This window comes from Thalassophryne amazonica, chromosome 2, assembly GCF_902500255.1.
Source record: "Thalassophryne amazonica chromosome 2, fThaAma1.1, whole genome shotgun sequence".
NCBI classification, from domain to species: Eukaryota; Metazoa; Chordata; class Actinopteri; order Batrachoidiformes; family Batrachoididae; genus Thalassophryne; species Thalassophryne amazonica.
Genome location: NC_047104.1, coordinates 3,663,867 through 3,676,445, shown reverse-complemented (window position 1 = coordinate 3,676,445; position 12,579 = coordinate 3,663,867). Strand labels below are relative to the sequence as shown.

Sequence of the window (12,579 nt, the reverse complement as noted above, 5' to 3'; positions counted from 1 at the left end):
ATACACCCATTCCTGCATTTAAGACATTATACAAATAACGAATGTTTATGAGTTCAATGGTACGAATATTTCATGGAGGTGAATATTTAATATACCAAATTAAATATTTGTTCCATTGAATGAATGAAAAAAAACAATTCTTTGTTTTATATAACAGCTAACATAGATCCGTGTCATTTGATATTTTATTCATTTATAAACAACAGAAAAGGGACTTACATTTTGGTGTTCGTCACTGGTGTTTTAACGTCAACAGTCCAACACGGACTTTAAATAGGAGTCCAAAATTGTTCTCAGTCAACAAAACCAGTTAGACAGTTCAAAAACAATTCTGACAACGTAGTCCATGATGCCATGCACTGACTTTGTGTACAGACTGCTGTCTGCTTTTCTCAGTCCAGTGAAAAATCATGTCAGAAATTTGTCCAGCTCTTCATCCTCACAGCTCTTCATCCCTCCAGATGGCTTATGGTGTGCAGGATTTGTTTTGGGGTTTTTTGTGTGTGTTCTAAGAATTAGCACAGTCAATAGGGCAGTGCAGTGTTTGAACCCTGTGTGACATTGCAGGATTTGACTACTTATGGCGACAACTGCTCCCATTGCACAATATATACACAGCATAACTTCACATGGAAAAATGGTTTACTGTTTTGTTTTCGGCTGCAATCACCAAACCAGTCGCGGTAAGTGTTTTTTTTTTCTTCTTTCTTTTTTTCCAGTTCCCAGTGGAGAAGTTAAGACGAGGCGAATGGGAGACGACGTGTCGGTAAATGTTAGCCTACACAGCTAACCAGAGTAGCTACATTCTCTCACCTGCAAAACCGCCTCAACACGTTTGTGCTCCGGGTCATAAACAAACCACAACACGTGTCCACTTTCCACCGCATCCTCACTTTTTGCATTTTCACTTTGTTTGTATGTAATTTGCCCAAAAACTCAAGAGAAAACGCTGTGTTTCTGTCCCCGAAAGTAGCAAAATTACATCATATTTTACCCCTTTATCGCCCGCCCTCAAACAAGACTGCTGCCCAATTAGCTCCTAAACACAGCCCGCAGTACTGTGAGCACACGTGGTGGTCGAGGCGTGCAATAGCACATTTATATAGCACCAAAATTGCACTCTAAAAAGCACGATCGCACAGTAAATGAAACATAGTGGCAAATGCATGTCACGTGACATACAAGCCACCAATCAAATGACCAGGATCCACTCAGCTGTTACTGTATATAAAAACAGCTGTTTTATCTGGAAAAGAGTTATACAGACAATTAACCTAAAGAAATTAGAGAAATAAATCTGCAAAAAATTAAAAAGCCAATTTCAGCTTACTTTGGTCTGGTGGAGTCAAAAGGTGCATCTTCAAGGAGGTCATAGATGTAGTTATTGTAGATCTCAATGTAGGACACAAAAACACTGTAACAGCAGTCCTCATCCACAGTCTCTGCTTGACACACCTCCTCTGCACTAATCATGTCTGCAAACACTGGATCGGCCTTGTGCCTGAGAACAAACAATCAAAAACTTTAAACTGAGCTGGAGCTCAGTTTAAAAGTGAGAGGGAGACATGACAACAACTCACCTGGCCAACGGCGTTTTGGGCGCAGTCTGCTGATTTTCATACTTTTGTCTCTCCAGGAGAGCATCAATTTGACTCTGGATCTCCATACCATTTTTATCATCTGGTTTGATCACCTGACAGAGATGATAAAAGATTTCACATCAGTGTGTCACTCTTCTTCAAAAGTGAACAAACTTGGAGGCATCTCCAGTGAGAAGTCTTACAAATCTCTTGGCCTGAAAGGGGCCTATGCTGCTGAAGAGTAAGTCAAGGGAGCGAGGAAGGAGCCCACCTTCTCCAGTGGAGCCGGTCATGGTGTACGTTTTCCCACTTCCAGTGACACCGTAAGTGAACAACAAACCTGTCAACCCATTAAAAACAATCAGTGAATTCACCCATCGATACACAGCGCACAAAAAAAAAAAAAAACATATTACAACTGCAAATAGTCAGTCAATCAGCAGACTTGGCTTCAAGATGTTTAAATCACAATCCCACTGTCTTCAGCTCTCCTGCTTTGAGATGAAATAATGCTCTGATGTGCATCAGTTGAATGAATAATGTATTTCTGATGCACAGAAGTGGACTCAATGATTTAATTATCCAGCTGAACCTACCGTTCTTACAGTGAAGGAGATCCTGAACCAGTGGCTTGGCAACGTCTTCAAACAGCTCCAGCTGACCGGTATTAACGCCAAAAACCTTCTTGAAACAGTACTGTGTCTGAAGGAAGACCAGAAAGAACTTCATTTACGAGTGGCACATCACAGGAAATGGACAACGTAATAAGATCCAAAACCATTAAAACATCTTCATACATTCAGCTCCACAAGTGGCTGGACGGTGACATTTTTTTTTTTTTTTTTTCTCTGGACACCACCACAATGGATCTGAAATTAAATAATGAAGATGTGCCAGACTGTGCCATTGGGGCCGGTTACTTTGAGCAGCTGTGTATACGGCTGACCCTCCTGGCAGGATGTTGGGGCTCTCCGGTGCCAGGTTTCCTGGGGCTGATACACCAGTGGCCTGTGAACTACTGAATCTGTAATATTGGGGCTGAACTTTTTCAGGCAGGTGGAGATGCCGTTCTGCTGTCGTTCGAAACAGTCTTTCATTTAATTTTTTTTAGACCACGATCATCACTGCCTGGATCACAACCACTACATTGGTATCACACTGCTGTCAGATTCTGGTACAGGTTAATCAGATACAGCGCCTGCTGCTTGATGTTAAGCGTCCAGAGCTCTGAGGTTTCACGCTGAAATCAATCAACTGCATCCAAGATCAGCAACTACTCATCAATTGCAAGTTTAACCATCAGTACTGCTTCTGTGGAGCCTATATTGATTCCGGTGGTTGGGCCACTTTGTGGGACAACCTGAGAATGTGCAGAATCTCCAATAAATTACTGGACATCACAGCTGTTGCTGCGTGTTCTGTGCAGACTTTTTGACTTCTTCCCAGTGAAATCTGATGTTTTCTGGCTCCTCCTCTGCTGAATGCTTCCATGGACCTGTTGTTGGGGAAGGCTGGAGTCTATCAACTTGGGTGTCAGTGACAAAAGGTTTACTAAATTTGGCTTTGTGGACAATACTGCAGCTTTGGTGGAAATAATAGATGCTGTGGCTGTAGCAGTTGAGAAGGTCAGTAAGGAGTCGGAGTGTTCGCGTTTGTGACTGTCCTGGATCCAGACTAAAGCCCCGGTCACATGGCACTAACGAAGAACACCGAAGCCTAAATGAAACAAGAAATCTGGACTTACGTTGACATCAACTGACCATTGTCCAGCTTCATTTCTGTAGCTGGCGCTTCATCAGAATTTTCAAACTGTTGAAAAATGTGAACGAATTTCGACAACTTCAATACACCTGCAACCCGTTTTTCTTTCTGTCTTGACAGTTCCTCATCATTTGCATAGTTCCTGTACCATCAGCGTTCTGTTTGACTAACATCCAACCTGCCAAGTTCAACATCTTGCACGAACATTGGCACGTGCATATGCGTTCAGTCTCCCCCCACCTGATTCCACTCACTGTGTGCTCTGATAGACATGAACTTTAATACGATATTAGGTTATTGCGAGGGAACGCAAAAGGTATTGCGAAAGAACACAATAACCTGGGCCAAAAAAATTAACCACCATGTCCCTAGGTGGGCTCTGTGCAGCACACATGAGCCTGTGGTTCAAACCCCTCCTGAAGAGTCAGAAAGGTTGAGTATTAAAGGCCTAAGTGCTGCTGACATGCTCAGACAAACACACCTACCTCTTTGTATTCCCCATTACGGTTGGCTTTCAGGCCATCAGGAGCGTGAAGCTGAATGGTTGTGTTGCTGATCATCTCAATGCAGCATTCTCCATCTTCTGTCCCAAGTGGACGTATACGACAGTACACCTATCAGCAGAAAATTAAACGTATGCTGAATGCAGTTATCAGCCACTTCTGTGCAGCTCAAGCTTCCTGCTTGGATCCAAAGAAGCCAAACTTAAAGTGTTTGAAATGCAGTTGAAATGGATCAACTTTAGTCTACTGATATTTGAGGTTATCACACGGCATTCAGCTCTGCGTGCCAACTAACACTCAGTAATAACATACTGAATTTATTCTGACATGCTCTGGAATTATGGGTATAAAAGTTATCGCTAACTTTAACTAAAGCAGAGAGCAGTGGGTTGTGTGTGCGTACGCGGGCGCGTGAGAGCTGCGCCGCATGCAGCGCTCTCTTCTACACAGCAAAATGCACCAATTTATTTTGCAGTACTGAAAGCAGCACAGTTAATGTCAGAGCTTATCTGTGCTCTACTCTTTAATAATTTAACCCCAAAAGACCTGTTTAATACCAAGTTTCTCTACCCGTCCCCAGATTCAAACTTTATGACTCAACTTTGTTTAAAATACATGGATCTTTCCCGGTGTCAGAAGCTCAGCACTCCAAAATAACGCATGTGCAGTGCAGGTGCAGTGATGGAAGGGAGAGTGTTGAGACGGGGGGGAGTTGAGCTCCTGACACCAGACCGTAAGCGCAGGTGGTCGGTGTAACCATCAGTCAGTCAGGCTGCACGTGAAGACATCCTGTGAAACACTGGGCTCTGGACTGCAGCTTTTCCACAAAAGCCACACTGATAAATAAGCTCTGCACCCTGTCGATGAAAACTCAACTTAAAGTGCACGTAGAGCAGCCAGCAGACCAAACCGTGTGTTTTTATACACACTGCTTCACTTTAAATGCTCAGTCAGTCTGTTTCAGAGGATCAGCGTGGAGCCTCTTTCTCTTAAAAGGTTTTATTTTACTCTGTGTCACATTGGAAAGCTGTAACTTTTAGTGCTAAATTTATTAGCACTTACACGCCTTATGCGCATGCTCTAGTCTTCTTCTGTCTTAACTGGAGACGATACAGCGCCACACACAGGCCTGGCATATGTACTACAATGTTAAACACAGCTTTGAGGCACAGAAGTTGCCTCAAACAGTTTTTGCAATTGAATTATTCGAGTCACTCGACTAATTGTTTCAGCACTAAAACACAGTTTTACATACTTAGCAAAATACTAAGATGTGTATAACTAAGGTTTAAATGAGCCTCTCAGCACAAACGTTCACTGAGTCACACAACATCATCACACTTTAACCATATTTAAAAATGACTTCATACTTCATTCCATAAGAAAAGTAATGAACAGGTGCAAAAAACAAACAAAATAAAGTAGTGATCCTTCATCCCTCATGTTTGGGAACAGCTTCAGTGTTAAACTGAGTGCTGCAGAAGTGCAACATCATTATTGATTTCCAGATTTATGGATATTTGGCGTTACATTACACTGCCATTATTTTCATTGCAGTTATTAAAAATGCAGACCAGCCAGGCCTGAATAATTATAGCAGCAATCCTGTGGCAAAAAAAATATTGTATGGCCTGTCTAACCAGTACATTCAAAGTGACGGGTGTACGCTGCAATTCCATCTATTTCCTGATATTTAATACATGCATGAAGTAGATACTGAACTGACTGAGTTTCCTTGTACTTCGGTATAAGGCCAATAAAGGCTTCATTCATTCCAAACATTCCTGCACCAGGCAGAAATATTTCAGGTACTCGTGTAAAAGTGGTTAAAGAAATGAGGAAGTCAATATGTGCTCAGTCATACGATTGTGGGACTTTTATTATGTCTTCCAAGGATGTAATAAAATCAGTGTGTGTATTTATTTGTCTGTCTGACTGTTAGCAAGATTACGTCAAAACTACTGCACAGATTATGAAAAAGATTTTCCACCACAGATAGATATAAGGCCATAGAAGACTCCCCTGAATTTTGGGGATGATTCAGGTCCAGATTCTGGATCAAGATTTCACTTTATGTATGCTTTGAAGGATTACGTCAAATCTACTGCACGGATTTTGAAAAAAATTTGCCACCATGGATACATATTAGGCCGTGGAAGATTACCCTGAATTTTGGAGGCGGTCCAGATCCAAATTGGCGGACATCAGAAATCTCTGATTGCTCTTCTTTAACATGAGGCTCCCCCCCTCCCATTCTTTTCTTTCTTTCTTTTTTATTTGATGTCAAATGTTAGCTCATATCCTCTTTAATGTTGACATAGACTTGTAAAAATGAAGTTAATGTGAGAAACAGCTATGTTCACTTACTCCAACAGGATCTTTCTCTATGTTGGCTGCTTTCTTTGCACCAGGTCTTCGAGGAGTCCTCCCTTTGCTGTAAAAGTCAAAAACCAAGTGAGGGAAGCCACTAAAGACATCTATGAGAACTATAAAGGAGTTACAGCCTTTTGTTCCTCTGACTGGACAAATGGAGCAAAGTGCAACTTTTATCTGTGGCATTACTAGATGCCCAGCTTCATGCTGGCGTGGAAAAGAGAAGGATTTTCAAACCAGAAAGGCTCCAGTCTGCCATGTACCTTTTGGCAAACTGTAGCTCACATCTTTTTAAGAAGCACAGTGTTGTCTATAGGTATGGAAGACGTATCCCAAAATATGAATTCTACAGGTACGATACGAGATGTAGTATAGAGCACAAGACACGGTTGTCTACACTCACAGAGGGAAGAATTTCAGGTCCCATGAACAAGGCTTTGAACTGGTTCGTGCAACGAAAACAAAACCAGAAACTTTATATTTTTTATGTTCTGGAACAGAATCATTTAGTAAAAATAATGGTTACCAGTTAATAAAGTTGTTCATTATAGCACTTTTCCATCTGAATCAGGAGCTCAAAGAGCTTTACAATGATGCCTCACATTCACAAACACACACTCTCACAGACCAATTTCAGGGTGCTGCCAAGCAAGGCGCTCGCTACATACCGGGAGCAACCTGGGTCCATATTCCCAAAGATCCTCAGAGTCGTCTCAGAGAGCTCCCAAGTTAGCCTAAAGATTCCTGGCGAGGAATCATTAGCCTCAGAGTGATCCAGGCAGTGTCTGAAAGCAACTCTGACAAGGAGGGGGCAGAAACTTTTATGTTAGGAGCCGGGGTTGACCCCATTGCATGGTATGATGCAGTCTTCTTATTGGTTGTCACAAAAAGACGAAAAAACAAAATGGGCTCGGCGCTCCTAGTTATGAATGGACAGTGAAATCAACCGATCATATAACCTGGACTGTATTAAGAAATGTGTAACTGTAAAAATAATTTAATGTCACAATGATGAAAGAGATGGAAACAGATGATGAAGTGAGGGGACAATGGAGTGTGAGATTGGCCGGAGAATTGGCGCAGCGGGGGCGGTGTTGCATTCACTGTACCGTACTGTTGTGGCAAAAAGGGAGCTGAGCCAAAAGGCGAAGGTCTCAATCTACTGGTCAGTCTTCGTTCCTACTCTCACCTATGGTCATGAGGGTTGGGTCATGACCGAAAGAACTAGATCGCGGGTACAAGCGGCTGAAATGGGCTTCCTCAGGAGGGTGGCTGGTGTCTCCCTTAGAGATAGGGTGAGAAGTTCGGTCATCTGTGGGGAGCTCAGAGTAGAGTCACTGCTCCTTTACGTTGAAAGGAGCCAGCTGAGGTGGTTCAGGCAGGTAAGGATGCCTCCTGGGCGCCTCCCAAGGGAGGTGTTCCAGGCACGTCCATCTGGGAGGAGACCCCGGGGAAGACCCAGGACTAGGTGGAGAGATTATATCTCCACACTGGCCTGGGAACACCTCAGGATCCCACAGTTAGAGGGGGTCAAAGTGGCATGGGAAAGGGAAGTCTGGGGTCCCCTGCTGGAGCTGTTGCCCACACGACCCGAACCCGGAAAAGCGGTTGAAGATGAGATGATGATGAACCTCAGCAAAATGAAATAAATTGTTACACAGCTTCCCAGTGTTTGAACATACCTCATTCACATGCCAATTATTGTATTGATTAGCTTATTGTTATGTTTCCTCTCCATGCTGGTAGTTGTCCACAAGCGACGAGTGTGTGAAGCACTGGTACGAGCTGTAATCCAAAGCCAGGGCAGAGACTGCAGCACACAAACCAAGGTCTCCTCAAACAGGTGAGTTTATTCTCTGGCTGATGACATCATTTGTCCAGATGTTATAATAAACACCCTGCAGTCAGCCCAGCAAGTATGGTTTCAGCTGTGACAGCAGCAGTCCAGAAATACCAAAATAATTCTCTCCAACAAAATACTGCAATCAACTGTATCCAAAGCTGCACTCAAATCAAACACCACCACCCCTGAAGTCGAATCCACAACCACTGCCATCAACAAATCATTTGCAACCGCAGTTAAGTGTCGTCTCCGTGGAACGATGAGCCCTAAAAGCCGACTGTAGGGGCTCAAACAGATGATTTCCTCCACCGTCCTATTTAAAAAGTCCAGAAAATCAGTACCTGAAAAGTTGGTAAGGCTTACTGGCTGATGATAAGTAAGTTTTGCCACAACGTCAAAGAAGAATTTCAGATTATGCATATTGTTAATTAATTTTGAATAATAACTTGTCTTGGCAGCTGATAGAGCATGTTTGTAGTCAGCCAGACAATCATGCCACAAGGCCACGTTCACTCCAGCATCCTACATTTTCATTGAAAGACATGGAGATCATCAATAATCCATGAAATTTTTTGTAAACATCTTTTTACCTTCATAGGTGCAACCATGTCCAGCACATCGCGCAATGCTGAACTGAGACGCTCAACAATACTGTCCACAGAACCATCCTCAGCAGATAGTTGCTGAAGGTCCAAAGGTCTTCAAACACAAAGTTCTATATGGGCTGTGGCACCTCAAATAAATCAGGTCAGTCAGACAATATCACCAATCTTCAGACAGGATAGTGAAGGAAGTTTAACTAAAATGTGATCAAAATAAATAGAAGAAAGAAGAAGCACCTCAACAGCAGAAACATCGATCCCTCGGACTGGAACCAAGTCAAGAATGTTTCCATCCACTGTGCTTGGGATCAAAAAGGCGCGACACAAAGAATCAGTAGAATCATTAATGAATGATTCAACTGAAGGTTAATATCTGCAATGATTAAAATATCAGCAGGGACGCTCAAATCTGAAATAAAAATCACCAAATTCCTCCCAGAATTTAGCATAACGCTCAGGAGGTCTACAGAAGACAACAAGCCGGAATGTTATTGGGTCACCTGAACTAAAACTGTCATGTTCAGCCAATTTAACCTAAAACCAACCACATAGACACTGATTTATATTCACAGTGTTACTGTCCCCTCTGCAGAAACACGAACATGGTTTGTTGTTCTCATACAATTAAGAAACGGAATGAAACAGGAGCACAGAGACATGGATGAAAACAAATGAAATGCACTTAACATTATGAAATAAACAGAGTGTGTGTGCGTGTGTGTCATGAAAAACTAAAGAGCACACACACCTGCCAGTGATGATGAATTGGATTTACAGAACAGTTTTCAAGACACCCAAAGTGCTTTACAAGTTGCATTATTCATTCACTTGCACATTCACACAGTGGTGGTGGTACACTACTGATGTAGCCACAGCTGCCCCGGGGCAAACTGATGGAAGCGTGGCTGCCATTTTGCACCTGCAGCCCCTCTGACCACCACCTCATTCATACATAGACAAGATGAGTTAAGTGTTTTGCTCAAGGACACAATGGCAATATATAGATTTTGCTTGGTTAGGAGCCAAAGTCGAACCGCTGACCATTCGGTCACAAGACAGCTCGCTCTACCAACTGAGCTACTGCCACCCAGGTCACATATTGCCTAAAACTTGTGTATCTTAGATCCAAAATAGGTTCCAGATGAAATTAAAAATAAAATCGCACATTATCTAGGACATTTTCCATCTGCTCAGCAAATTTCATCAACATCCTCTCACAACCTTTTGAGTTTAATGTTGCTATGTGGGAAACATTCTTCTCAATTTCAGTCCCAACAAAATATTCTGGTGTCACACATTTTCCTTTCCCCCGTGCAGGCAAGTCGGAAAAATGAGCAAGATATAAATATCAATATCTCCCCACCTTGAAAACATTTCCCCCTCTCAGAAGATAGCCTATAAAATCCAGTATGTTATATATTAAAAGTGAAAATCTTTTCCCTCCTTTTATCAGCATACAATCGTTTCCCCCCAAGAAAAGGGACAAATTGTATGACATAATTATTATGAAACCCCCCCCATGATCAACATACCATCTTTTACTCCCTAAAATACATGTTAAGAGCGTAGGAGATATGTGCTGTATCATGCTCAGTTTTCACACTCATGTACATGTGGAATTAAAGTATGGGACACCTGATCACCTCCAAAACTGAATCATATTTTCCAGAACATTATCTATCTGCTCAGTAAATGTCATTAAAATCTGTTGATTATTTTTTGCGTTATCCTGCTAAATGTTTACTTCCTCACAGGTCACAAACAAATCTTTATTTTCTGATGATTTACAGCTTCTTTTTTTTCTTTTTTAACTATCCTGGTTTAAGGAACTGATGGAAAGCCTCGACGCAGTGGGAGAAACTTCACCTTCACCTGACTGATGAAAATGTTTTCGCACAACCTCATTTGTTATCAGGGAAGCTAACAACACAGCTAACCTCAGTTAGCTTCTTCACGGTATACGTCGTACAGCAACAAAATAAATACACTGAAATATTCGTTCTAATACCAGACTGCCAGCGGAACCTGTAATGAGATATAACGCTACACTTACCCCGGTTTGTCCATGATTTCTTTGTGTTTGGGGCAGCAGCGCTTCTTTCCCGTTTGAAACTTTCCCTCTTGCCAGACGTTATTCTGACAGACACATTTCAGCCAAACAGAACGCGAACACGGCGGAAACCTGCCGAAGTCCCACCTACACTTCCGGTGTGGGCGTGAAGACCATAGACCATGCCATAGACATTATTAAGACGCTGGGGCCGCCATCTTGGAGCGGTCATCCGCCCCAGTCCACTCAGTGTGTTCATTTAATCCATCGTAACTCTCTAAATACTAATCTACAAACGTCATACATGTAGCTCTGATACAAGACAAATGGTTTGACAGGCATTTTGCAAACACTGTAACCACACACACACACACACACACACACACAAACTCTAATATATTGAAGCAGCAGGACCTTCGTGGCCGGGACGACGGTGGGGGATCGAACCCACGCGGCTCACACCAAAAGACCGTTCCTCTACCAGGTCAGCCAAAGGGGAACTCCCCATTAACCAAGCTAGCGGGAACGTCTTTTCAATTGGGACCCGGGACTTTCATCCCGCTACAATATGATAGAGAATCAGATAGTAGCAGTAATGTGAACTATTTTAGTAATTTGAACAGACATGTGATTAGGCTATATATCATTATTTACATTATATACATACATCCTCTGTACATATTTACTTTTTTAACATTGATTGCTGAGAGCTTCCTGAGAACTCACCCACATGGGGTGTGCAGCCAGTACATTCTGAGTGCCGGTCCCAAGCCCGGATAAATGAGGAGGGTTGCGTCAGGAAGGGCATCCTGCGTAAAACAAGCCAACCTAACTATGCAGACTAAGAATCGAATTTCCATACCAGATTGGTCACGGCCCGGGTTAACAACATCTGCCACCGGTGCTGTTGCCCAACAAGGTGCCAGTGGAAATTGGGCTACTGCTGGGTGAAGACAACAAAGAAAAGGATGAGAATGTTTCCACAAACAGCAGGAGAAGAAGAAAACTAGAAGGGTGGAAATGAGAGTGGGGACATTGAATGTTGGAAGTATGACTGGTAAAGGGAGAGAGCTGGCTGAAATGGAGAGGAGAAAGGCAGACATATTGGGCCTCATGTATCAAAGTTGCGCACTTGTGGCATAAATTTACGGAGTAAATTTGAAGTACACCAAAGTTGCCGTGACATGTATAAAGCAGTGCGCACCTGCCCAGTACAGGTGTCCCGTCGAGATGAGGTGAACGTCGAGATGAGGTGCGTCACACAATTGCACGTGGAGATGATGCAACTCGCTCGATGTGCAACTGCGCATGCGCATTTTGTTGTTTTTTTTTTCCCCTCTACCCACCACGGAGAAGTGCGCTTCATCTGCGGAGGTGAACAGCCAGTGGAGCAAACGACGTTTTTAATATATATATATATATATATATATATATATATATATATATATATATATATATATATATATATACGTAGAAACACACTGCTTCACTTTAAATGCACAAGTCCGTTTCAGACGATCAGCACAGACCCTTTCTCTTAAAAGGCTTTATTTTACTCAGCATGTGGCTTTGTAAACTTGTAGCATCGCCTGCTACATTGATTAGCACTTACATTAGTTATGGACATGCTCTACGGTCTTCTTCTGGGATTTTTATACATTTACTTGCCCATCAAAATAAGCGAACCTCATCAAGTAATTTTTTCAGTGAATGCATGTGCAGTTACGCGAGGCACCTCATCTTGATGGCGCACCTCCGCTTGACAGACTTATCCATCGAGATGAACACCGGCATACGCCTGACGTGACCTTGATAAATGCGGCGGGTGAAAACAATCGTAATTATAATAAACACGCCCATAAATATT

The 12,579-nt window shown here is 42.6% G+C and overlaps 1 protein-coding gene across 1 annotated transcript in view; it reads right to left on the bottom strand.

The window, feature by feature from the left end:
• The window catches only part of LOC117521768 (kinesin-like protein KIF23), a 65,637-nt gene extending 54,856 nt beyond the window's left edge, over positions 1-10,781 (bottom strand). The window contains exons 1-7 of the mRNA XM_034183113.1: positions 10,716-10,781; positions 6,212-6,278; positions 3,827-3,955; positions 2,177-2,282; positions 1,784-1,920; positions 1,581-1,693; positions 1,331-1,501 (exon numbers count right to left, since the gene is read on the bottom strand). Coding sequence (XP_034039004.1) covers positions 1,331-1,501; positions 1,581-1,693; positions 1,784-1,920; positions 2,177-2,282; positions 3,827-3,955; positions 6,212-6,278; positions 10,716-10,729 — 737 coding nt within the window. The 5' untranslated portion in view covers positions 10,730-10,781. The remainder of the gene's footprint in view (positions 1-1,330; positions 1,502-1,580; positions 1,694-1,783; positions 1,921-2,176; positions 2,283-3,826; positions 3,956-6,211; positions 6,279-10,715) is intronic.
• Between the last annotated feature and the right edge of the window lie 1,798 nt (positions 10,782-12,579).